At 35.9% G+C, this 23,692-nt stretch overlaps 1 protein-coding gene across 1 annotated transcript in view; it reads left to right on the top strand.

The window, feature by feature from the left end:
* The window catches only part of LOC148953709 (uncharacterized), a 123,955-nt gene that overhangs the window by 87,725 nt on the left and 12,538 nt on the right, over positions 1-23,692 (top strand). Inside the window, exons 7-8 of the mRNA XM_089108441.1 lie at positions 9,249-9,386; positions 19,793-20,079. Coding sequence (XP_088964567.1) covers positions 9,249-9,386; positions 19,793-20,079 — 425 coding nt within the window. The remainder of the gene's footprint in view (positions 1-9,248; positions 9,387-19,792; positions 20,080-23,692) is intronic.

Here is a 23,692-nt window from a genome sequence, read left to right as displayed (position 1 = left end):
TTTCTTGTAGGTTTTCAATCTATTATCCCCTTACTACTTGGGTCAAACATTTGATTTGTTTCTGAAAGCCTCGGAACCTAAAGGTCCTGTAGACAGGGTCGTCCAGACCAAATTGAAGACCAAGTATTTTGAAGTTTGGTTGGATCGATAAATGACACCTGAAACGGGGCCTTGGTGGTTTTCCTAGTCAGGATGAGATGATCCTTCGGGATTCTTGGCTGTATTATCAACATTAAGGACTAGACATACGTATGTTTTCTTCAAGCGTTTTAAGAGCGTACACCCTCGAATGATTTGTTGGCTTTCTCACAGAAAAGGTAGCGTATTCTTGGCAAATCAATTTAAATTTAGAATGGATAGACACTCAATGAAGACAATTTGCTCAACCAAGTCAATAAAATGGCCAACAATATTGCCAACAAGCCAACAATATTTAGTGAGTTAGTAAGTGACTCCACAAATCGTAAATTTAAAATATTCAAATACAGTGAGGAAATCTCTCAAGCTTAAAAGTCGTTTAAAAAATAGCTCAAAATGAGCATTAACCTAGATCGAAATCCTAGATAATAGAAATTTATCTGTTAAAAATAGAAAGAAATATCTTTTAAAAATAGGAAAAATAGAAATAGGAAAAATAGGAAAAAGTAAAAATAGAAAGAAATCCTAGATCAAAAGCTGGCGTAAAATGCGCCCGTATTGAGCAGTTTTTTTCGTACTTTTTTAGTTTGGAAGACACTGGATCTGTCTCAGGCACGTAAGAAAAATTTTTCAGTGACTAGGTGGTCAATGAAAAAATCTGATAATTTGAATAAGAAGTGTCTTGACATTCAAAAATATATTTTTTTATTTTGAAATCTCTTGATTTTTCCAAAGACATTACAGTTTACTGTCCCAGATATTTTGAACCGCTTCTTGGATTTCGGCATGATGCTAACTTCAATAAATCATAAATATCAATTATTAGCTGATAATCAGTGACTTAGAATCAATCAACATAGTCAAAGACAGTTACCGTGAAGAGAAATTACTGTGTAGAGATTTGAACACAGTAAGTGAACAGAATCCGATTTTAATATTAAACGCGTGAACTAACTATAGCTTGGCTTTAGGGTGACAAGAGCCGAAGTCGGTATTCAAATTTTAAACTTGGCCTAAAAATTGTTTTGCTCTTAATAATTCAATTGTGACTTTTATCAATTTAGCACCTTTTCGGTCGATCAGTGGGGTGATTTTTTTGGTCGACTTTTTTTATTTCCGTTGTTTAGTTCAAGTTGTTGACTAACATCGATCATTGCTAATCGTTCAATATTATGAACGATTTAATCGTTCGGTGCTCCTATGACTCTTGAACTATTCATATTTTGTTTGTCAAGCAAGCTTATTTGTTTGTCAAGCAAGCTTATTTGGGGGGATAGGCAAAGGCCTCTCCCCCCCATGTATGTCCCCTGGTCTGTCTAGACCTTTACTCTGCTGGAGTGTAGCTAGAAAGCGATGGTAAAATGAGCTACTAATACAGTGGCATAATTTCGTCAAAATCCTGGGGGGAGGGCAATTTTGAAGCCAATTTTTCCAAATCAAGTAAAAATTACCAAGTGAAAAATGAAAAATGAGCCATTAAGTACCATAAAGGGAAAAATATACTATTTCTATATACATTTCTCTGGATGCTCTAATTATGCCGGCTTATCTTAGTTTTGGTAAGATTTTTGAAGAAACTAAATTTCAGTTGGGGGGGAACTGGGATCTGGAGGGGGCAGTTATCCCCCTGCCCCATAGAAAATTATGCCCCTGTACTAATTTACTTTGTTGTTTGTTCTTAGTAACTATAATTTTTGGGAATATGCTATATATTTTTATTTACATTTTTGGGGAAGATTATTGTCCTGTTATTCTGTTTCCGCTTCACACTTATGTACTATATATCTCATGGTGTTTAACTGCGTATTTATCTGTAATGGCTAATGGGCATGCAATACATGTGGGAACTTCCTGGTTAAATTTCCTTTCGAGAAAATCCAAGGAATAAAAATGATATATGAAATCAAATATGAAAGAATATTGCGAATTTTGTTATTTTTTCTATGATTTGTGGCTTGAATATGTTATTTTTCTTCTCCTTTCTTTCTAGTTTTTAGTCTTGTTTTCCTTCTACTTCTTCTCTTTACATAGTGGTGGTTAAGACGTTAAGTGGACGTTAAGATGATCATCTACGTCTAAGTCAGGATTGGGCTAATTTTGGTACTGAATCAGAAATTGGCTTGTTTTTGTGACGAGTCAGCACTTAGTATTTTTGTGCCGTGCCATTTTTGCCCTGAGTCATTTAGCTCCCTTTTTCAGCAAGTCAGAATTCAGCTTGTCTCTTCGCCGAATCAGAACGTTATTATTTTCTGCGCAGAGTCAGTTCGCAGCTTGGACTTATCTCTTTTTGTGCTGAGTCTTTCCTAAAGTCTACCACCCGACATAGTCTGTTACGTGCATGGTAATACACGTAACCATTGCAGTGGCGGACCTAGCATAGTCTAAAGTAGTGTAATTTACTTAATTAACCCAAATTTGCGTTAATTAAACTTGCTCCTAACGCAAGTTTATCGGATCAACCTATTTTGCGCCACCCTAATTTTTTTTTATCGGATCAGCCTATTTTGCCCCCCCCCCTAAAAAAATCCTGGATCCGGCCCTGAACCATTGCCACCCCCCCCCCCCAATATTGGCTTAAGATTAGCTTTGCTTAAATGAAAACTACGGAATTCTCCATGGATAGCAAAATAGCACAAGTTCAGTCGACGGCAATTTGAGTTTACGATGTAAAGCTGAACTTATTCCTGACTCCCAGTCCGAAGTCTTAGCTACTTAAAAAAATTACTTACAAATTTAAAAAATGATGAAAATATGATATTATAAGACACATTTAATAATAAAAAACACATTAATTACTTGAACCAAAGTTTTATTTAAAGAAAGCGGACAATATTCATAAAAACAAATATTTGAAACTAATTTAGGCTATGTCGAGTCGTACCGCTAGATAAAACATTTGCTTTGTCTCTGAAAGCCTCGAAACCTACAGGTTCTTTAGAAAGGGTCGGGCAGACCTAATTGAACACCAAGTAGCCTACCTTGAAGTTTGGCTTATCGATAAGGGACACCTAAAGCAGGGCTTTACTATCTTCAATTGACATAAAATTACAGGACATGTAGAGAGGGATAAGGGGACCTCAATGCTCAATGAAAACGAAAACTGTTGAAACAGTATGTTGATTTAAATTATGACGCCCGAAGCAGGGCCATTTTTTTTTTTATCTCTCAGCGGCTTTCAACATATTAGACGTACATACTACTATATATATATATATATATATATATATATATATATATATATATATATATATATATATATATATATATATATATATATATATATATATATATATTGCATACCTAGATATCATCCAGATATCGGCATATCTGGAAAACACGATCACTATTAATGTGTTTGATGTTTTCCCGCTGTTCTTGGGGTTTTCCTAGTCAGGGTAACCTGATTCTGCGGGACACTTGGTTGTATTGCTAGCATTAAGGACTATATAGACATACGTTTTTTTCCAGCGTTTTCTATGAGCGTACACCCTCGAATGATATGTTCGCTTTCGCACAGAAAAGGTTTTCTTGGAAAATTATTTTAAATTTATAATGAATGGGCACTCAACGAAATTTCTTTTAGCGAGGAGGGGTAAATAAAAAATGATTTGATAATTTGAATAACAAATGCCCAGAGATTCAAGAAACTTTAGGCATAAAGTCAGCCCCGTGTATGTACCCTGGTCTGTCCAGCCTACTACTCTGCTGGAGCACAGCTAGAAAGCGATGGTAAAATGAGCTACTAATCCAGTGGCGTAATTTCGTCAAAATCCAGGGGGGGGGGATTTGGAGCCAATTTTCCCAAATCAAGTAAAATTACACTGGAAACTGAAAAAATTAGCCATATAGTACCATAAAGGTAAAGATATACTAAAAAAAACTGACTCGTTTCTGGGGATGCTGGGGTCTGGATGGGGCAGTTGCCTCACCTGCCCCATAGCCAGGGGCGTCCCAAGGGGGTGGGGAGGGGGTGCAACGCCACCTAAACTTGTTGGTATTTGGTGAAATTTGGTGAGTCTAATGGTGTTTAACTGCGTATTTATGTGCAATGGCTGATTGGCATGCAATGTATGTGGGAACTTCCTGGTTATATTTCCTTTCGAGAAAATCCAAGGACAACAAAAAAAGTAAAAAAAAAACATACGAAGTCAAACATGAAAGAATATTGCAATTTCGTTTTTCTTTCTATGATTTATGGCTTGAATATGTTCTTTTTCGGCTCTTTTTTTTCTCTAGTTTTTTTCCCCTTCTACTTGTCCTCTTTACATAGTCGCAATCACTAAGATGACCCTTCACATCTAAGTCAGGACTTGGCTCATTTTTGCACTGAATCAGGAATCGGCTTGATTTCGTGACGAGTCAGCACTTAGTATCTTTTCGTGCCGTGCCATTTTTGCCCTGAGTCATTATCTTCTTTTTGCAGCAAGTCAGGATTTAGCTTGTCTCTTCACCGAATCAGAACTTTATTCTTTTCTGCACCGAGTCAGTCAGAAGCTTGAATTTATCCCTTTTTTGTACCGAGTCTGGACCAAAGGGTTGTCCACTCTCTGCTAAACAGTACAGCGTTACTTCCTCCACCACTGGCGGCACTCCTCCGTGATGCCGTTCCAGATCATGCCACGTGATGTAATTAGTGGCCATGATAGGGTCATATGGAAAAAGGGTGCCAAAGTTGAACCGGCTGCCCTCCAATCACTTGAACTGAAAAAAAAACACTAGAAACTTCTATTTTAGATGTAGTAAGCCCCCTCCTAAGTATCCGTGACCTTCGATCTACACAAAGTGGCTGATAAAGAGTCTTTTCTTTCTAGAATCACAGTATTTAAAAAAAAAATTTCGTATCGGTTAGGATGACTTCATTGCACGTAAATTATAAAATAATTATAGCTGCATGAGGCAAGGGGATCATCTGAATAAGGAGAAACATCTCAATTTCAGATGCCAGGTGAGGCGAAAAACACTGGCGTTCTGCCAGAAATACAGAGACTACTAACGCATACTTTTTAGAGGAGAAAAATAATGGTTTTTGAAGTCTAGAAATGACTGCCTCGATTTCTTTTGATGCTGCTTTTCTTCTCATTCCCCAACCCGACTGCAGCTACTAACGATGACATTCTTTTGGTTCTAGGCGTTGACCCCCCCCCGCGGAAAATACTCCTGCGGAAAATACTCCCCCCCCCCCGCAGATAATACCACCTGTTGAAAATAAGGCTTTCCAAATTTGAGAATTTTATTTGAATTTTATTTTTTAATTTCCGTAGGGGGAAGGAATTTTGGTACTTATGTATTATGTGCCAGTCGCTCAAGTTTACGCTGTGTAAAACTCGAGAACAAACCGGTTTCTTCGTTAGTTTTTTTTTTTCCAGCTTAGCGCGAGACAAGACAAAAACAAGCGACAGAATATATGTGAAATATATAATTTGGGCTATATATTTGCACATAAGGAGGGGGAGGGGGGTAAAGTATTTGGACAGTTTGAAGTCAGTAAACAATTCTTTCTAGTTATATGGCAACTAAAAAACTACACAAGAATAGCGAGGTATCTGGAAATTAAAAAAAAAAAAAAAAAAAAAAATCCCAGTATAAATTGAATGTAATGTTTAATTTAGGTGTTTTTCCAAGCTTTAAGTGTTTTTTTTCCAATTACTGCTTTTCCAAGTATTAAGTACTATTATTAGGTTAATGTGATGTTTCATTTAAGTGTTTTATGATGATCGCTGATCAAAAAGTTTATGTTATTTGTGCCTTTCATTTATGTTATTTACTGTGTTCATGGCCGTATATTTGGCTTTAAAATACGCTTATCTATCTATCGATCTAATATGTAGAATAATTGTACCAAACACATTTTGCATGCAGATCTGCTATACTCCCCCCCTAATGTGCAAATTTATGGCCCAAATTTATTTCTAAAATAACGAAGAAACAAACGAAAAAAACGGCGTATTTTCGAATTTAACACAGCGTAAATTTGAGGGAGTGGCACATAATACACAAGTACCAAAATCCCTTCCCCCTCGGAAATTAAAAAAATAAAACTCAAATAAAGCTCTCAAATTTGGCAAGCCTTATTTTCCACGGGATATTTTCCGGGGGGGGGGTATTTACCGGGGGGTGTTTTCCACGGGGGGGGGGTAAGGGTAAACGCCGGCCACCGACATTCTTCCCACTCTATAATTTGGAATTACAAAAAAAAAAAAAAAAATGGCGAGGGATTGCCCAATTTCCACCATCTAATGTGTATCGTTGAGCTTTACGTGTGCCGTAGAGTTTCATTGCTCCTAGCTAAGTCCCCACAACGCTTGGCTCACTATCAAACAAATACGCTTGCTTGACAAACAAAGAACGAATAGTTCAAGAGTCAGGAGCACCCCCCTCCTAATCAGATCAGTTTAACCTTGTCCCCAATATTTCCAGACCCACTTGTAAGTACGTGGAAGGTGGTCTTTGGGCCTATGACCCCTCCAAAAAAATTTCAATACTTACAAGTTTGTCCAAAGATTCTTAGCACCCTGTGTTTTTGCCTTTTTAAAACTGCCCCCTCCCAAATATTTCCCCATTGTAAATAATCTCTGGTTTATGGTAGGTAATTCTTCTTTAATATCCATAGTCTATCCATATCCCTGGTCCATATCTTGGCTAATATCCATGGCCCATATCAATAGCCCTATAAATGAAACTTTCTGGAATCAGATCAGATATCTGAAAATCACTGGAAGTTTTACTCACCGACCAAACTCAACTACTAAATATTAAAGAAATGTTGTCTGTAAATTGATTGTTTATCCTCTGTGGCAGTCCCAAGGTACGTTGCTTGGTAAATGAATTACAAGGTCATTAAATCGTTCATGATCTTGAACGATTAGCAATGATCGATGTTAGTCAATAACTGGAACTACACAACGAAAATAAAAAAAAGTCGACCAAAAAGATCGCCCCACAGGTCGACGGAAAAGGTGTTAAAATGCGAAAAGTCACAACTGAATTATTAAGAGCAAAATTATTTTTAGGTCAAGTTTAAAATTTGAATACCGACTTCGGCTCTTGTCACCCTAAAGCCAAGCCATAGTTAGTTCACGCGTTTAATATTAAAATCGGATTTTGTTCACTTGGTGTGTTCAAATCTCTACATGGTAACTGTCTTTGACTATGTTGATTGATTCTATGTCACTGATTATTAGCTAGTAATTGATATTTATGATTTATTGAAGTTAGCATCATGCCAAAATCCAAGAAGCGGATCAAAATATCGGGGACAGTAAACTGTAATGTCTTTGGAAATATCTAGAGGTTTTCAAAATAAAGAAATATATTTTCAGTAATCAATGAATTTTTTGTGGGGATCTAACCCCCAGAAGAAATAAATAGCAAATAGTTTTTAGCAATTATATTAGATCTGTGAAATTTTTTTATTACTATTATCTTGTTTTACGAACGTAGGTTTCTTAGAACTGAATCTGTTTATTGAAAAGGATCTATACGACTATTGGTTGGCGAAGTTGAATCTCAATGTCTATTTTACTATAGCTCAAATATTGTGGGGAACATCCTAGCTCCCATGTAACAGCGCAAATGCCAGAATGTTATAACCTTGCTGAACATAAAAATATTGAGTCGTCAGAATGATTCCCCGCCCCTCTTTTTCTTCTGCAATATTCTACTGATTATCATATTTCCAACAGCCAATCTATTTGCTAGGCCACGTTCTGCGGATGAAAGACGACAGATTGTCGAAGATCGCTCTTTTCGACCAACCATCTAGATTCAAATGAAAATCAAGTCGTCTCCGAATTAGGTGGGAGAAGCTCCTAAGAAAGGATTTAAGGGAAATTGGAACTTTTTTGGAGGGTATAAAGAGGGAGGCTTTAAATAGATTGGGGTGGATGAGGAGCGCGTGTAGCTGTGATGACCTCGGACGGCTTGGTGCTGCAGTAAGTTGTTGTTGTTGTTGTTAGTAGTAGTTGTAGTACTAGCAGTGGTAGCAGTAGTTGCAGAGTCTATTAGGGCTTATGAGCTTTTTGTCAGGCAATTTCGAACTTATATAATGTGGTTGGGGGGGGGGTAAATGTTACAAATCCTTTTTTGTTTTTTCTGGGGCTTGCAAAGCTTTTGATGATATTGAGGAAGAGCCAAAGACATGGATAGCCTTGCGGTTTGTTATAATTTACAAATGATTTATCCTCTCTCTAATGGCTATGTTACAACACACCGCAGCACCAAGCTACCTGAGGCCAACACAGCTACGCACACTCCACCTCCATCCCAATTAATTCAAAGTCTTCCTCTTTACACCCTCTCGGGAAATTCCTTTTTCACTTAAATATTTCTTTCCGACATTCTCCCACCCTAACCGTGGGCGATCTGCTTTCCTTTTAACCCTAGTTATTTTGCCGAAAAGGAAAATCTTTGGCAATCTGTCATCCTTCCATCCGGAGAGCGTGCCCTTTTATATCTTTTATTTCTTGAGCCCATCTTCAGTTATACCTTTTTGCCTTGTTCCCGGCACTTGTACAAAGGAACTAACTCCCTTGGTCATATTAGAACCACTGCTCGTTGATTACTCTATTTTTTTTTTTCATCCTTTATAATGTCAATCCCAAAACTTATGTGGCACTTAATGTGCTTTAATATGTCTTAGTACCTTAATGTGGCACTATTTAATTTTTTAAAGCTTTTTGCGCGGTTCTATTTATCACATTTTCTTTTGAGAGGGACTTTGTAGGAGGACGGACCTCAAGGGGACTATTCTATGTGGAAGTGCCGCGAGTGACAGTGCTGTTCTTCAAGCACTCAGAATTTGATATCTCATTTTGTCTATCCAACCGACTTTCTGCGTAGTCTGCAATATTACCCCAACACACAGTGGTGGTAGTCAGCTCGTCAAAGGGTAGTGGATGTTCTGGGTAGCTCCATATTATCCTTCATTTATAGTTTCTAATCATATCTAACTGTTGTTACAGATCGTCCTTATAGCCCTTCAGAAGTGATAAAAATTACAGTTGGAGTCAAAACAAATTTTTATGATAAGGTAATATTTGCATAAGAGATGATTGTAAGTAAACTATATGCTCATTTTACTGAAACTTAATGTGTTTCAAAATTCTTTTCAGGGACCCCGGGATGAGCCACAATATTATATTGCATGTCAAGCACCGTTGGAGTCAACAGTCCCTGATTTTTGGCGCATGATTTGGGAGAAACAATCCAAGTTGATTATTCAACTCACAGATTTATTCGAAAATGGTTCCGTAAGTGTCTATCTTTTAGTACGTTCCTGAAATCGATAGATGACTCTGTATTGACCAGGGATTTGACCTATTTTATCATTCGATTATCTTTCTTCTTTTTCTTCCCTTGAATTACAAGATGGTAAAGTTTTTTTCGAGCATTACTCTGATGAGACGGCCTTTCCGTCGGCGGATCGCCTTTCTGGTCCAAGGAACAGCAAAAAAAGCATGGTTTGCGCAGAATTTTTAAAAAATCTCCCACCGTCTGCTATAGTGATACAAAGAGGGACAAGTAGCGCTTTTATCAAAGCAATACTTATAGCTGACCCTGTTAAACAGGAAACGTTTATTCGGTTGATTCAGTCCACTTTCCTATATCTTATTTTGTTATTAGTGTAATTAGAAGTTTATTTTTCTTTCCGAGATATGTTAAAACATTAAACAAAAATTTATTTACCATAAGGTTTAAAACCAGAATTTTGGGCAATTGCCAAAGATAGAATTAGCGCAAGAGTGTTAGAAATTAATGTCAACGCCTTACATAGACCGAAAATAAGCTTTTTCTTAAAACTTTCTTAACATCGTTAACATTCTTAAAAATTTATTTCTGGATTTAAATTACTTTCGCAGAAAAAGCTGAAGTTTGAAGTTTTTAAAACTTTCAGGCCCAGACAAAAACCTTCCATTCTGGCTTTTTCAGAACCAAAATGGCTTTCTTTTATTTGGCTCTTTCAGAGCCAGACAAAACCTTCTATTTACAAACCTTTTTTTTGTTAATAACAATAAAAATCAGAGACATTGTTTTTCAGTCTTTTTTTTGGCTCTCCTTTAAAATTTTATGTTGTATCACAAGGAAAGAAAAACGAGTAAAAATTTTTGAAGGCCAAATGAAAATACTGACAAAACACAACAAAGCGGATATTTCGAGGGGACAAACGCGCCTCTTCTTCAGCGCGAAACGAGAGCATATAATCAATAAGAGTGCCTAAGAAAAAACCAACAAAATAAAACGCAAAAAGTTAATGTGAATGTGAAAAAAAAACAATGAAAAAACAAAAAAATTAAAAGATGAATAAAGTTCAATAAAATCCAAAAATTATAATAATTAAAACCAAATACCTAACAACCATAAAAGTGAGTCATTCACCAATATCCCCGATTTGCAAAAAGAAAATCCAAAAATTTGAACCGCCATTGACAGATACTAGCGAATAACTTTAAAAACCCCATTTTTGCTCGTTTTTCTTTCTTTATGCTATGCCAGGCAAGGGTGGATCCAGGATTTTTTTCAGGGGGGGGGGGGGTTACTAATTTTTGACTCAGTTTTCGACTAATTTTACTGATTTTTACGTAGGTTTTTCTAATTTTCGACTTATTTTCGACTCGGTCAAAAATTCCGGGGGGGGGGTTCAAACCGGGTAACCCCCCCCCCTGGATACGGCCTTGATGCCAGGCCAATGTGGCTTAAGAAATTTATGTTGTATAGTACCCTTTTTCGAATTATCGTAGCTGAACTGTCAATCTAGGCATTTGGTCTTAAAACAAAACACCGTTTTTCTGTTTGAAATTTGTTTTAATTTATATTCGTATTTTGTAGTTGCCACGAATAAATAAATGAATGAATTTTAATGCATACCATCAATTAAATAAAATTAAACAGATATAGTATATCAAAAACGAAAAGCACGCCCAGAATGGAATCAGATGGTGGTTCTCGCCTCTCTTGCGCCTGTAGCAAATTAGGACCCTCACCCCTGTTTCCCAAAAATTTTCAGGCTAAATTTTAACAAAACTTTCATTTACAAACCAAAACTGTTTATTATTAACCAAATTTTGCATTTGTTTAAATCTGAATTCTCTTACTTTAGCCTCTTAAAAATTATTAGTTATCTGGTCCAAATTAGTTGCTTCTAAGGCGTCGCGTTCTTTCATTTAATTAGCATTAATTAACATAAGGCGCGCTCATTAACATTGAGTCATCTAGTTGCTCCTGGCCCATAGTCGATAAAAGGTAAGTTAATATTAATTTAAGTTTACTTAGCAACCACTCATTACTGGCCAACAGCACTGCAATCCTAATAATGTTGATAGGCAACTCTTAAGCTTGCGAGACCCCTTCATCTCCGTTTTGCATAATTTATTCTAACGCATCTATAGGTTTCCTTAACTTTCTAATAGGTTTTTTGGGTTAACTTAATTTTATTTTTAAGGAATTTTGATAAAGATATGGGGAAAATGAAAATTTTGGATTCAATTTGCTTATACTTACTGCCAACTGCGCTCTCTACTTTATTTTAATAAAAATAAAATTTCAAAATTGCAATATTTGAAATTGTGTACCCCCAAAATTTATGCGCCCGAGGTAAGCGCCAAGCCAGGGCAAAGTTCTGCATACATTAAACAATGTAAATATACCTTTCCAATTTGGCTCAGACATCCACTAGACGGGGGCAAATAAAATAGCTAATCAAATTTTTTTTTAGCAATTTTTCCTAAAGCCACAAAATAAGAGAAGGCTAATCTTACCTATAGACGAAATGGATATCCAATTTTGTCAGTAGGGCCCTATCCAGGATTTTTTTCTGGGGGGGGGACCTCCAAAAAACGTATAATTTATTTTTGTATTCATTTTTAATACATTTTTACGAATCGCACAAACAATCTGCGGAGGGGGGCGGGTCAAACAGCCTACCACTCTGGATACGGCCGTGGTTGTCAGGTTTACCAATATATTATGTAAAATTATTAGAGACATAATGAACATTTTCTAAAAAAAAATTCAACCAACTGTTTTTTCACGCAATAACTGCATTGAGTCTTTACTGTAAAAAAAGTTTTCACGGTCAGTTAAACTAATTCTCGTGTTTTTTTTTTTTAACTTACTTTGGAATGCACTTGGTTTAAAGACCACAGAATTATTTCAATTTCGTCAAGATTAACGTTCGAAAAAAAACTGTGGTAGGCTACACTAATAAAATGCATTGAACTTGAAATTACATCTCTATTTTTATTGCTGATAAAAAAGAGTAAGTTGTTCAAAATTAAAAACGAATGCCAATTTTTATTAAATAAACAATAGTAATAGTATTTGAAAAAAAAAAAAAAACGAAATACATAGATTATTCACATCAAAACTTACTCTGAAATAACTTCTGTTCCTAAAAACAAATTTGTATCTATATTTTTTTGAAAGGTAAATTTTAACCATGGATACAACCAAGGCCGTACCCAGGATTTTTTTCGGAGAGGGTTTTACCAATTATTTTCTTTTTTTTGGGGGGGGGGTACACAAAAACCTCAAAAAACGCAAACAAAAATTTGTTGATGTCCATTTTTATTACGTTTTTACGAGTCAGGCAAACACTAATGGGGGGGGTCAAACCCCCTAACACCCCCCCCCCCTGTATACAACGTAGGAGAATATCTTAGGAAATTAATGGCAGTAGGCCAAAATAGAGAATAAAAAAAGTAGTCAACCAAACATTTTATTTAATGAAAACAAGCATTTGCCAATTTTAACAATATGCAAATAATTTCTAATATGCAAATGCGTGCTGCATTAAAAAAATACAAGTGATTCACAGCTCCTAAGGCAACAACGAATGAAAGAAACAATTTCCAACACTGTGATTTAATTTCACTATTAGCTGAAATTGATTTTTTTTTCTTATTGGGACATTGTCCAAAATCAACGCCTCTAGGTTACTATATCAGACTTGGAATAAAATCTAAACTAACGTCGTTTATTAACATATATATATATATATATCGGTTATTTACTCAAAAGTTTTAATGTCACATCAATGTTGAATATGTTGGCAGGATAGGTCCGGTAAAGTATTTAAATAGATACATCTACAAAGGACATGATTGAGTTTCAATCAAGATTATCGATAATCAGCGGTGTGTGATTTATAATGACGATCTAAATAGGTCACCACTTTAAGGAAGAATTCGTACTCCCAGGGCGATTGTATCGAAACTAAGGTGACGCCAAGAAGAAGAAATTCATATTTTTATTCGGTTAGGAGACAAGCGACATCGAGAATCAATATATACAAGCCTGTCGCGTGTCGATTGCCAGGACCCGGGTGAAGCCCGGTTTCCTGGTACTTTTGATAAGATTGCTAAATAATGCTTTAATGCAGGAATTTGCTTTTAGTTTTTTATTCAGTCTGAAATTAAAATATTTTTAATTTAGTCTTTTTTCTACTTCATTCTTTCTATCAATTAAATATTAAATAATATTGCAACCCTGCACTCACACTTTATCCAAAATCTTTTGAATATATGGATTATTAGTCTTTTTCCAGTATTGGAGCTAGCCTCCAATACTGGAAAAGCCTGTACAAGCCTGTCGCGTGTCGATTGCCAGGACCCGGGTGAAGCCCGGTTTCCTGGTACTTTTGATAAGATTGCTAAATAATGCTTTAATGCAGGAATTTGCTTTTAGTTTTTTATTCAGTCTGAAATTAAAATATTTTTAATTTAGTCTTTTTTCTACTTCATTCTTTCTATCAGTTAAATATTAAATAATATTGCAACCCTGCACTCACACTTGATCCAAAATCTTTTCAATATACGCATTATTAGTCTTTTTCCAGTAATGGAGCTAATTCAAAATTGATAAAATTAAAAACTACAGTCCGCAAACATCGAGACGAACCACAAAAAAAGGTGAAAAAAAGACCTGTTTTCCAATGACCAGTGACAATGCTGTAACCTTGCATCTTTATTTGTTTTGGTACTGCCAAAATAGAAATAGGTAAGGGGAGCCAGCTTCCAAGGCTCCTGAAAATAGCATCGCTGGCTCTGGAATCTTCAGAAACAAAGCTGACTTGTTTTTGCAGCAGCCTGCTAGAGCATTTGTCAGGTTTGCTGCAAAGAAAGCTCTCTTAAACCGACCACTTCAATCGATGATGCTGCTTTACAAAGGTTTACCGGGCAAATTCCAATGAGCTCTATTTCTTAAGTGTATTTCAAATATGGGGAATTCGACTATTTTAATTTTACCCATAGAACTTATTAGCATAGACAACCTTGCGGAACTAATAAAAAACGGCGAAATACCCCCGCCCCCTCTTCCCCAAAAAGGTGTAGGCTATGATCACGTTTAAAATAGCAATACTAAGTTCAACATGTCTGAGAACCCTAAAGTAAAGTTTTTAAGCAATCGACAAAACTTCGAAAACTTCTTGAGAAGGTCACAAATGCCTTTTTCTAGGGGTTGTGAAATTAGGCTATCTATCATATATTATCTGGAGGGGTGCTTGTCGAAGGAGACTTTAAAGCATTAGCCCCCTTTTTATCTAACAAAACAACCAATGTTTCAGTTTATTGTATTCCTGGTTGTAAAACAATAATTTTGGCCTGAATAAGGCCAAAATGTAATTGAACGAATATTCCAAGGGAGCCGATCGGTCGAAATGATAATTGTATAACTTGTCCGTTTTTGGGGGCCATCCTGCTGTTCAGTGACTAAACTGGTTTTCAAACAGGGTAACCCCCCTCCCCCTGGATACGGCCTTGCGATCACCCCTGGGAAGAAGATAAATAAAATAAACACGCATCCTTGATCTTTCTTCTGGCAAAAAATACAAAATTCCACATTTTTGTAGATAGGAGCTTGAAACCCCTATGATAAGGTTCTCTGATACCCTGATGTGGCTGTATATGGAAATGTTTGAAAATAATGTTTGAAGGGGCTGTTTGTATGATATGAGGCCCTAAACTGGTGTATTTATGCACCCTGTGAAATGTTTCGAGGAAGGTTCCTATAAAACTTTATCTCAAGCTCCAGAAATAGTAGCTCTCACCATTATATTATCAAAAAAACACTTATTTTTCATAATAATTTGCCACAAAAAGGCAGTAAAAACAAGAAGCAGAAGCAAAAAATGAAGACAAACTCCTGAAACTATTTTGGAAGAAGAGGAATCAGATGCAAGTTTTATATACGTGCCATAAGAAGAGAGGTGGTTATAGGGGAGTGACAGTCAGGGAACTTGCCCCGGGTGCAGAGATTTTAGGGGCACAAAATTCCAGACAAATAATGTAACGGTTATAATCATTTTGTAATTTTTCAAATTTTATTTCCTAAGTAGAGGGCAAGTTAATAAATGAAAGTAATTAATAAATTATTAATCAATTAAAAAATAAACATAAATTAAAAAACAAAATGTAAATACAGATTAACAAATATACTAGTTAATAATGATCAAATAATTTAAATAGTGAACTAAAAAAAAATTGAAAAACAAATTATTAATTAATTGATGACTTGGAAATAATTTTGTTAGTAAATGAGTATTTTTTAAAAATTTGGCATGAATATTTTGTGCAAGGTTTAAATAACCTTGTTTGAGGAACTTCTGCTGTCTGTAAAAAATAACACCTTTTAAAGAAAGTTTTTGGTTGACATTTATCAGTGTCGTCTTGGCCCAGAGAAAGTATTTTTGCAACAATCACCACTAACTGAATACCATAAGACACTGTTTTTAGTTTTCCTATTATAATGTCAAGATAATTATGGTTTGGACTCTCTACCAATTATTGATTTTGTTTTGCCATATTATAACTGAGTAACTGAAAGTTACGCTTTTTCAGTCATTTTGTGGTCAATTAGTTTCTACGTGTTTCAGCCCAAGACTGTTAAATTTTGACAAACCTGATTGAATATCATAATCATTAAAAAAAAAAAAAATTATGATAGATGCGCAAATTTTATTTGAAAATTTAGCAGTGTCGCGCCACTAAAGTCGCGTCGCTAAAATTTTGTGCCAGTATGTAACCTACCTATGTGTAACGCCAGAATGTAACGTGCCATGCCTAAGCATGTATGTCCGAACACACACTCGCTTAAACGGGGAATTCCATCCAGGCATCTAGGTGAAAACAGTGGCATCAGTCCAATAAAATTAGGTGAGGGCGGACGTACTATTCAAAATCTAGGGAAGGGGGACTTTTTTTCAATTTCTCTGTCTTCTCTGTGTGGTTGTAGTAACTCCAGCCACGCTTTATCTCATTTGTGACCGTGCTTCCGTAAACCCCAAAGCGGTTCAGCATCCTTTTTGACGACGTTATGCCAATGTTATGTGAAATCATCTAGCCACCTCGTTTTTTCTTCCACGAAGAAAAATTGTACATACTCTCAGCCTAATCGTATATTAATTGTGTGCAGAAATTGAACATAATCTTCTTTCAGACTGAACTTGGATACCCCACCTTTACCTTACCACCCTATTTTTACCACTGTTGACGAGCCATCTCCTTCCTAGCTGCCATCTCCTCCTTCCTGTTGCCATCTCCTTCCTAGCTGCGTTCGCTTCTCCTCGCTCAGTTCTTAGTGGTGTTGTCCAAATCGCCCTAATAGGACCTTGTGTTCTACTTAGTAGAACTCTTCTAGGCAGTAGTACCCATCCAGAGGGTACGTCAGAACCCCTTGGCTGCTCCTTTAGGATGTCTATGGGAGCTATGGGGTTTAATAACTTGACTCATAAGGTCATTCAACGCCAAGCAAAACTTGCAACCTATTACTGAAATTATCCTTGTATAATTTGTCTGCAAATAGTCTTCTCTTGTCGATTGGAGAGGCTTGGAGATAGCAATGTTAACTACCTTTAAGATAAAATATAATTTTAACGAGACCTAAACTCTATAAAAAAAAGTAATATATAATATTCAAATATAATATATAATGCAAAATATAGTATATAACATATTCAATCAATTATTTTTTGCGAAATCTTTGGTATGGAAGTGGCCAAATGAGAATGTTTAACTAGGCTGTGATGGAGAAACAATGTTTGCCAAGCATAATAATAATAATTTATTTTTGACCCACTAACAATTATAAAAAAGTGGAGTAACAAAAGAAAATAAAAAGTAAAGACATACAAAAACAAAACACATGCAAAACAATATCAATATAAAAAATACAAATCAAAACAATCGCACAAGAGGATGAAAAGGACCCAACCGCTTGCAGGCCTCATCTTTTAATTTGGAGTCCAACTTGTTATATGACGTCAATATATCAGTTGCATTAAACATTCGAATAATCTTACGGTTTCTATACCAACGAGGCAAATACAAAAGATATTTACAATAGCGGAAATACAAAACTCTAATATCCTGCATATCATTATTATTAAAAAATGGACGCAAACCTGATAGAAAAAGAATGGAATGGTCACAATACGTAGAATAAAGTTTAGCCAATGCCTTACGAGAATCTCGGCCACGATTTGGAACAATTTTAGCATAACCTGCTTTAAGCTTATTCTTAATATCTGCAAGTGCACTAGCACGGATAGCTGAAATAGAAGAGCAGATACTAATCCTGATCCAACGCAACGCAGGAGCCAGCTTAACTGAAAAAGAACTACAACTCAAATCAATACTTGGGTTTTTAGCATTTAAAACTAAATACTAACATTTTTCAGCATTTAGCATAATATGGATTTTTTTCAAAAACTTAGAAACAGACTGGACTGACTTAACAGGGATGAATTTTGAATGGCTAATAAGTAATAAATCATCTGCATAAGCAATATAAGATTAATTAGTTAGACCCGTAAAACACGATGGAAAAATACGAGAAAGCACAGGGTGTGGCATAGAGTTGCCACAGTTTTCTTTGCCAAGAAACACAAAATATTCGAACTAACTATTTTATATTAATATCAGAACATTTATAAATTATTATTAGAAACACTTTAAAGGCACACATTATGCCAAAATCAGTAGTTTTTTTCTGAATTTATACGCAGTCTTGATTATTCCTTAAGATCTTGTTTAGTGTGTAACTTTGAATTCCTTATGTATGTCCTGGTCAGGTATAAACTTGACTTTACAAAAAGTTGAAACACTTTTTTCTTTCTTGGGGCATTCAAAGGTGCCCTGTGATCAACCAAGGGACATAAACTTCTTTCCAACTCTAGTAACTGCTTAACGAAATGAAACAGAGGGAGGGGTTATATTTTTAGAAGCTTGTGGGTAATCTTCTTACGTAATCTATATACAAAAATAAGTGGACCTGGTCAAATTGGCTTCTAGAAATTATTAAGTATTCATCGGGTACAACTATTTGTCGGTTTCTAGAACAAAACAACAAAGTATGAAAAAGTATAAAAAGAAAACCTAACCTTTGGTTCCCACTGGTGCGATTTACGAAAACGGATAGCGGATGCGGGAAATTCGCAAAAATTTTCACACAAAAACGGTTCACTACAGCCGTTGAAGCGCAAAGATACTGTGTTATATTTAAAAAGCACATGCATAAGAATAGGCTAAATCAAATTCTAGAAGCCAAGAAAATTATTCAAAGGGCTAACCTATAATTAACCTTGGCTAACTATGACTAATGAAAAATATAAGTCTTATCTATAACATGTTTAGTTTCTCAGTTACTTGCAATTTATGGTTCTACAATGCTTTCAATTTAAAATCACGGATGCGATTTTCAGCGGCTCAGTAGACTTACTTAGACGCCGCAACTAACCCGTTGTGACCCATAGGCTTCCGGGAAAAAACGGAGGAAACTTGTCGGATCACGCGAAAACGACTATTTTTTCGTTAAACAAAATCAGTGGGAACCCAGGGTAAGACGTCTACACATACGCTTTTGCATAGAATTAGGAGGGCTTAGTCAAATTGGCTTCTGAAGCAATAGAGCTTTTCATGAACACAATTTTTCAGTAAGTTGAAAAAAAATGAAAAAAAACGAGAAAAAACTTGTTTGTGTGCATCTTTAAATAAAAAATACGTTAAAAATAAGTAAACAAGTTTGGCTTTAAGTAAACCAACCAAAAGCCAATTTGGCTTTAGAGACTATTTTTAAAAGCAAAACTTGTCTCTCTATAGGCCTAGTCAAATAAGTATGCTATGTATGTATATGGAATAATAAATGGTCTAACTTGAGTCAGTATTCAATGACCGAAAGTAATGGGCATAACTTTGATACTTTTTTGATAATTTTGATACAGTCAAATAATTTTGATACTTTTTCAAGTTAAGTTATTAAATTACTTACCACCTATGTTTCTTGAATTCTGTTGTTTAGACTAAGTGGGTATACTACTTTCCACCACAGAGTACTTTGCCTGCAATTGCATATGTGGTGACTAATAATTACCACCTGACTTTTTCGAATACTTTTATTCAGGCCAAGTGCATGAGCTACTTACCACCCGAATTTTCTGAATCCTTTCATTCAGGCTGAGTTAAGATACCGCTTACCACCAGAGAGTAAGCAGTTTTATTTTCAATTGCATAAGTCGTGACTAGTACTTGGCACCCGAATTTTCTGAATCCTTTTATTCTGAATAACTAAACATCATGCTTACCACCACAGAGTACTATGCCTGGAATTTAACATAGGTGACATATACTTGTCACCTGCATTTTCTTAATACTTTCTTTTTCAGGCTAAGTGTGCAGATTACTTACCGCCCTCAGAAGTCCTTGACTGCCATAGGCTATATGGCGACTTTCAAGTAACTTTGAAGAAACGTGAGCTTAAACAAGGCTACATAATCTCCTTCATTACCCTTAAGCATATGAATGATAATCTAAGAAGGGATATAGTTCATTATTGGTATACGGATTGGCCCCATTCTGGAGTTCCACAAGATCCAAAACAGCTTATTTCTATGTTGTTGGAATGTCGGACAACCGTTAAAGACGGAACTAGTTCTATTGTAGTTCATTGCTGGTGAGTTTCCTACATAGATTTATTGCCCGAATAGATACTAGATAACGTAAGGATACCCATTACAATACGCGATGAGGTAACCAGCCACTGCGTCTATGCTACTCAAAAGCTCATTCCAAGAAAAACGTAATTAGAGAAACACGTGACTAAGGATTTTGAACACATCTTTTCGAATGTTCCATAATCCGGTTAACAAATTTGTATCAGTTTATTTTCTTAATTATCTTAATTTTAGCTTAATTAGCTATTTTTTGTCAATTTTAATCATTTGAGCTTAATGTTAATCATTTTATTTTTTTTGGCAGTTAATGATAGCGAAAAAAAAAGCAGGATAGGATAATTTTGCTCTCAGAAAAGTTGATGACGCCTCCATTGATAAGACTGGGTTTGTTGCTAATCAACAGGGGGGGGCGTATAGGGTCCCCACGCAAACACCCCGAAACAACAAACAAATGATATTAAATGGCAGAAGATCTCCGAAACTGGAAACTCTTTGGGGAAAAAAGGGCTTGGGAGGAGGGCTCCAGTCTAATTCGGTTTATAATATTTTCTCCTTTATGAAATAGTTGGAAAATGGGGATTTTGATAGCAGTATATTTTTGCAAAACATGGATGCAATATAACAGCCTGGCTTACAGAAATAACCCGTCGTTAATAGCAGTCAAAAAAGAACATCCCTAGAAGAATGCTCAAAAGGGCGTGATATCTGAACGGACTGAGTTTACTGAAATTTTCAGTAAACTCATGGAGATTGAACTAGGTCTATCTGGAAAAAAGAAAACTTCTGCAAGAGTCTTAGCTTCTTAGTCTTACAAAGTTTAGCATGGTCAGCTGCTTTAGCAAGAGGTCGCCTTAATTTCTAACTGCTTTGCAGTAATCGAAATGTAATCGAAACTCTAAAAACGGAATTTTTCTATCAATAGGTATATCAAAAGAGTCGGCTTATTGAGCTAATTCCAAATATATAAGATTCATTAAGCGTAGCATTACCCATCAAAAGTTACGAGCCTGAGAAAATTTGCCTGATTTTCGAAAATGGGGGGAACTACCTCTTAAAAGTCAAACAGTCTTAACGAGAATTAAACCATCAGATTCAGCGTATTAGAGAACCCTACTGTACAATGGTTTCAAGTTCCTATCTACAAAAATGTGGAATTTAGTAATTATTGCCAGAAGAAAGATCACGGATACCTGTTAATTTGTTTTTTTTCCCCGGGGGTGATCGTAACGAGTCAATGGCCCTAGAACATTAGGAAAAGGCTCGTTTGAACGGAAATTAGAAGTTCTAGTGCCTGTTTTAAGTGACCAAAAAGATTGAAGGCAGCTAGCCCCCCTCCCACGCCATTTTCCCCCGAAAATCGTCTGATCAAAATTTTGAGATAGCCATTTTGTTCAGCATAGTTGAAAGGCCTTTGAAAGTAAACATGACACCCCACAGTCCCTGTGGGAAGGTCCTTAAATTATAAACTTTGCCCATTGTTTACGTATAGTATTTGTTATTGGGAAGTTTGCATACATTTTTCGGGTGGGAGAGGGGTGGTGAAATTTCTGCTGCGGAGATATTCTATGGAGAAGGAAGTTTCCGGCATTGAACTTTTCAGGGGAAACTTTATACTGGGGAAATATGCCAGGATTCGTATAATTTTTTTTTTATTTGCCTTACTTTTTCTTTGCCGACTGAACTTTATGTGTGGAGAGGTTAGGGGTAATTATCCAGGGTAAATTTTCAGCGGGATCGAATTGTCTAGAGGATCTTTCCGTAGGGGAGCACTTTTCCGTGGAGATGGAGCTGGATTTCTCTGTATTATTTAAAAAATGGTCAAAGATTAAATTAAAAAAAAACAATTATTCAACTGAAAGGAAGGAGAAAGATTAAAAACTTAAAACGCACAGAATTTATTACATATATGAAGGGGTTACCCCCTCCTCAACACCTCGCTCTTTACGCTAATGTCTTTATTTTGTCCCAATTCTTAATAAAGACTCCTGAAACACAAGAGTCTGTTTAATTAGAAAAAAAGAAGATTTGTTTAAAGTGCTGTAAAACTAGTGTGAAGAGCGAGATGTTGAGGAGAGGGCAACGCCCTTCATATACCGAAAAGGGCTGTAAGTTTTGAAATTTGCCCATATTGTTTACACATAGGCTAATATTTGTTATTGAAATATTCTGCAGATCTAGAGATCACCAGTTCAAACGTGGTTGTCCCCTGATTTTAGTCACAAGAGAGTGAATAGCTATAACATTGAAATTTAATACAAAGTAATTAAAATTTTTATCAAACAGTTTTAAAAAACAGTTTATCATACAGTTATATGTAGTTTTGTGTTATTTGAAAAACGATCAGAAATTAAATAAGAAAAACAAGTTTTTTTTTAACTGAAAGTAAGGAGCGACATTAAAAACTTAGAATGAAATGAAATATTTCGTTTATGAAAGGGCTGTCCACTTTTCAACACCTCCCTCTTTACGCTAAAGTTTCACTCTGTCGCAACTCAAGTTTTTAAAGTAACAAAAAACTTTAACGTAAAGAGCGGGGTGTTGAGGAGGGGACAGCCCCTTTCATATACGGAATACTTCCTGTTCCTTTTAAGTTTTAATGTCGCTCCTTACTGTCAGTTAAAAGAAACTTTCTTTTTAATTTAATTTGCTGAATAGGATTAATCTGCTCTCAGGTCATGATATACAGACCTAAATAACCGGTTTTGTTGATCTTTCCCACATCTTTTGAAACCTTTGCTAGTGGTATGGACAAGGCCGTATCCGTGGGAGGAGGGGGGCTAGGAGGTTTGACCCCCTCCCCCAAATGTTTGTTCGTCTCATAAAAATGTAATAACAATGCATAAAAACAAAATTTTGATGGGTTTTTTAGAGTTTTTTTTTGTAATCCCCCCAAAACAAATTTCCTCCCCCCCCAAAGCAGAATCCTGGGCACGGCCTTGGGCATTGAAGAAAAAACGCAAGAATTTCACAAAAACACAGGCTGTCTATAGTATTTTATAGATTTCGGCGTCTTTCGTTTTGGTTAGCTTTTTCTGATTGTTGATGAATTTTCACTAATATTTGAAAAGCTATGTTTTACGGACTATTTAAGAACAACTGAGAATTAATAACATAAAACTTATTCTTCGAGGAGGACAACAAATGTAGTAGCAACCCATCTAGTATCTGAGCTGGCAGCATAAATCAAGTATGTTCTTTCAGAAACAATCCGGGGCATGTCAATGGACGCACATATGCCTCTGATTTGAGGCTTAAGTTGATCCCAGGTACCTCTGTTACGCAGACAACATTCAGCTATTATCAGACGATCTCCAAGTTTTCCAAAATGCAGTTGATATAGTTTGCTCTGGTCTCAATAAGATCGGCCTTTAAAGACGTCTCCTCTAAATTGAGTTTCTCATCTACAGTTCGTCTCAGTCACCTCCGATGACTATTTCCAGCATCCATTTCCAATTCTAGCATTCATTTCCAATTTCCACCATTCATTTCCAGCATCCATTTCCAGGCCCAGCAACTATTCCGCATCGTGTTCTCAGGAATTTTTAAGTTTCCCGTTTGGCTCAAATGTCAAAACTATTAAAACACCTGTCATCCTATATACGGGAAACCTGC

This window comes from Artemia sp. Qi Xiang Cuo, chromosome 3, assembly GCF_049724085.1.
Source record: "Artemia sp. Qi Xiang Cuo chromosome 3, ASM4972408v1, whole genome shotgun sequence".
In the NCBI taxonomy this organism is placed as follows: Eukaryota; Metazoa; Arthropoda; class Branchiopoda; order Anostraca; family Artemiidae; genus Artemia; species Artemia sp. Qi Xiang Cuo.
Note: the sequence above shows the minus strand (reverse complement) of the source record. Positions and strands in the feature narration are given on the sequence as shown.